The sequence below is a fragment of the Melampsora larici-populina genome (assembly GCF_000204055.1).
Source record: "Melampsora larici-populina 98AG31 unplaced genomic scaffold MELLAscaffold_83, whole genome shotgun sequence".
Lineage (NCBI taxonomy): Eukaryota > Fungi > Basidiomycota > Pucciniomycetes > Pucciniales > Melampsoraceae > Melampsora > Melampsora laricis-populina.
Genome location: NW_006768847.1, coordinates 281,214 through 284,897, shown reverse-complemented (window position 1 = coordinate 284,897; position 3,684 = coordinate 281,214). Strand labels below are relative to the sequence as shown.

At 41.9% G+C, this 3,684-nt stretch overlaps 1 protein-coding gene across 1 annotated transcript in view; it reads right to left on the bottom strand.

The window, feature by feature from the left end:
- Nucleotides 1-1,391, bottom strand: part of MELLADRAFT_113400 (uncharacterized protein) — a gene marked incomplete at both ends in the record, with an annotated part of 2,555 nt that extends 1,164 nt beyond the window's left edge. Inside the window, 5 exons of the mRNA XM_007418048.1 lie at nt 70-251; nt 305-642; nt 723-805; nt 876-1,212; nt 1,301-1,391. Coding sequence (XP_007418110.1) covers nt 70-251; nt 305-642; nt 723-805; nt 876-1,212; nt 1,301-1,391 — 1,031 coding nt within the window. The remainder of the gene's footprint in view (nt 1-69; nt 252-304; nt 643-722; nt 806-875; nt 1,213-1,300) is intronic.
- Nucleotides 1,392-3,684: the final 2,293 nt, after the last annotated feature.

Sequence of the window (3,684 nt, the reverse complement as noted above, 5' to 3'; positions counted from 1 at the left end):
AGTTGCTCGGTGGCAGTGGCTGGTTTGGCATTTGGTGGAGGCTTTCTTTTTGGAAAACATCACACGGACATTGAGTGGACTCTCTTGGCAAAATTTTCAAGTAAATGATGCTCAGATTTGACCAACTGTGCCCATCGATCACAAGACGTGTACTCCTCCATCCATAGAGCCTTGGCAAGTTTAGTCTTTGGGGTGAACGATGACACAAGAAGATGAAATTCGATTTGAAACTGTGCATGCAGTGCATGAAGCTTGAAGGAAATGTTAGTACATGTTAGAAATTATGGGATTAAGAACAGCTTACTTGTTTGACAACTTTGCCCACCTTGTCACGACCTTTCTTTTCACTTTGTACACTCTGTGGAATGCCGAGTGATCCACGTTCGAAATGACGTTCAACCTTACGCATATTGACTAGCTCGCGGAAGGTTGGGATGTAGGAAGTTAAATCAGAGGGGTTGAGAGAATCTTCGGTTGCTGGTATTGAGCTTTGAACACTATCTGGCTGTAAGACAGCTTCAGCTAATCGTTTGAAGAAGGGGGGGTGGAAGATAGCTTTTTGTAGGGTATCAAGGCTGGTCCACACATTCCCAATAGCTTTGTTACGTGGTGCAAAACCGGGACGAGTATTGCGAGGTGGCACTGGTAGGTAATGTGATCCAGTGAGGAAGTTTAGCAAGATGCACGATAGTAGCATGTGTAATGCAGCAAGGACAGCTTACTAGCTGTTTCCTGGGTGTTCTTCTTGCTGTATGCTCGGTAGGTATCGTACGCTGTGGTAGCACGTTGACTAGGTCCGAGGAACCTATACAAATGTACAGATGAATTCAAATATCAATTCATCGTTTGTTCGTGAGGATGAGATTTTGACTTACAGGGCTGCCCTCAAGGTGGGATAACTGACGTGCCCGGCAAGACTTAGCATCTTGAGCGATTGTTCGAAGGTGTCCTGTAGCGCTTGAGCTTCCAAGAGAATGTCTTGTGAAGGTCGGTTGTTTGATCCAATCTTTCGTCTAGCCAGTACTTTGTCTAAGTAGGTATCAGTCCATTCCACACCTACGGTGGCATAGTTTGCTAGAGTGGGAAGTACAGCGTTTTTGAGATTAATGTTTGAATCTTCGTCTTTGTCTGGATGTTTGTCGTTGTCTTCATCAGAATTTTCTTTGCTGTCATCTCGAGAGGTATCAGATTGTTCCCCATCGGTGCTGGGGTCTTTGATCAATTCAAATGAAAGATGTTGATATGAGTTGATTGATGTTTCAATGTTTTGGTGAGAATATTGAGATAAAAGGTACTCTACCTGGAGACTGGTTGCGCTTCTTGCGAGCAGATTGGCGAGTTGTTGGCTTTGAGCTTGAACTTTGTTTCGAGCGCTTCTTGGCTGAAGGCATTTCACGTGAGTAAGAAAGGGATAAACTGTTGAGCTGATTATGGTGATGGTAGATGGATTGGATGATAATTTGACGGAGGAATGGATGAAAGCGTTTGTAGCAAAGATCAAGAGTTGGCGAGATATATGGTCAGCTGGTGAGTTTGATAGACAGGTGGTGAGGTCGGTCCACAGGTGGACGGGTGGTGAGGTAGCGAGTTGTAATTTTCATATGGTGAGCTGGTGAGGTAGATGGGGGGGTCAAGCTTGGTGGTGAGGTGGTGAGTTTGATTTGAGGTGGACAGGTGGTGAGGTTGATGGCGGGTTCGAGCTTGGTGGTGAGGTGGTGAACTATTGATCTGGCTACGGTGAGCTGGTGAACTGGGCCATCGAGGTGGTGAGGTGGTGAAGGCAATACATGGGTGGGGTATGGTGGAAGGGGACTTAGAGAAATTTGGAGTTGAGCAGAGTTCAGCTCTCCTGCTACTTGGCTCACTAATAGGATTCCGGAGACACTCCGTAGATACGGATTCTGTTTTCTTCGGATAATGTCCGTGGATGTGGATGGCCACAGGTGGAAATTATCAATTTTTCCGAACGTTTCTTTTCCATCTAAACCACTGATCTTTGATTCTATCCAAGATAGACCTCAATATGCAAAACAAATTCAAGTGCAACTTTTGATCAGGCTAATCCATGAGCTGATGCAACAAAATCGACTTGAACAAAACTTAGATTGAATCACAATTAATCAAAAAAGCATCCAAAGTGTTACTTACTTTATGATATCTGTTTAGTACTCCCTGAATTGTCATGATCAGGCCATTGCAATATTCAAGACCTGCAATTCAAATGAAGCTAATCCAACCTATCATCAAAAATACCAGTACCACACCCAGGAGTTCACGCAATGACCCACTATCCTTCAAATTAGATTTGACCAATCAATTTTCATCACTTAATATCCAACTTCTTAATCTGATCTCCTTCAACTATTGCCAATAGCTCCAATCCAACTCATGTATAGTTTGTCTTGATTGCTTTCTGTGATTATGGATTCCCAATGAACTATTCCAACACTACAAGAAGACTACCAAATCACTCGGGGGTCAAACTTGACCAGTTGGGCTTTGCCTTTGATTTGTGAAGACTTTTGGATGTTTATCAACTATGCTAATAACATGTGCCTTTTTACTATGTTCATGATAATCCCACCTGTCTCAAATCACTAGACCAAAAAGATCAACAACTGGTGATAATTACTTGCTAATCCCATCACCTGATTCACCTAGAAGCAATTAGCACTCTCAAACTACACAGAGCCTTCCACAAAAATACATGGTTCACATAATGGTTCTTGCTTCCATCACCTGTGCAGCTTACCAACCCACTTTCAACATTTTTTAGCCTTCTTTAGTCTTCAAAATTCAAAACAGTCATTGTTTTACAATCAAACCGTTGAAGCAGGTGTCTATTTTTGGCTCAAAAATTCAAAATAAACAAAAGAAGATGTGATTGAAAGTATTTTTGACCTTCTTCACTTTGAAAGAGGAATGATTTATTGTTGTCTACTGTTTGTATAGATTTTATACCTTATCTGCTGTACACAATATCATGGATTAAACATACCACATTCTCAGTTTTGAGTTGATGAGAGTTTAAAGGGAAAAGAACAAAAGCAGTGTGGTTACAACATGAGATCAAACACATCAAGCTATAGGAGATTTCAGTGCTGACTAAGCCAGTGAAATGTGTGGCAAACCAAAATATGTAGAGGAAATTGAAAGGATTACATTGAGCTAAAGGCAAAGGCAGCGTACATACAGTCCAGTGGGTGATACATTTGCTAAACATTTCAAGTTAGATGGAATTAGGACATGATTCAACACAACATTGTAGGTAGATCCAGGGTCCAGCAAGGATGTGGTCCACATCAGTAATATGGTGCTAGGACAGTAAACATTGTTTGGTGCAGGCAATCACAAGGCAATACTAGAGGGTGGCGGGCCACCCACTACTAGGGGGTGGCAGGCCGCCCAGTACCTTGTTCCTTTTAATATTTTGACCTTCAACCCTTTTGTTCCTTTTCCTTGTTATCTTCAATTACAAGCTTTTCCAATGCTTGTTTCAAATTTTGTGTATCTCGCTTGGCATATGTTCATTTTCACGCTATAAAAAGGCCCTGATGAGATCTCCCGATTGCTTCACCTCTCCCAAACCACTTCACACATGGATAATCCTAGCAACACATCCTCTTTATATACAAATATATTTATTATCATTGTCCATTTCATTTTACTCTCCAATCAACTACT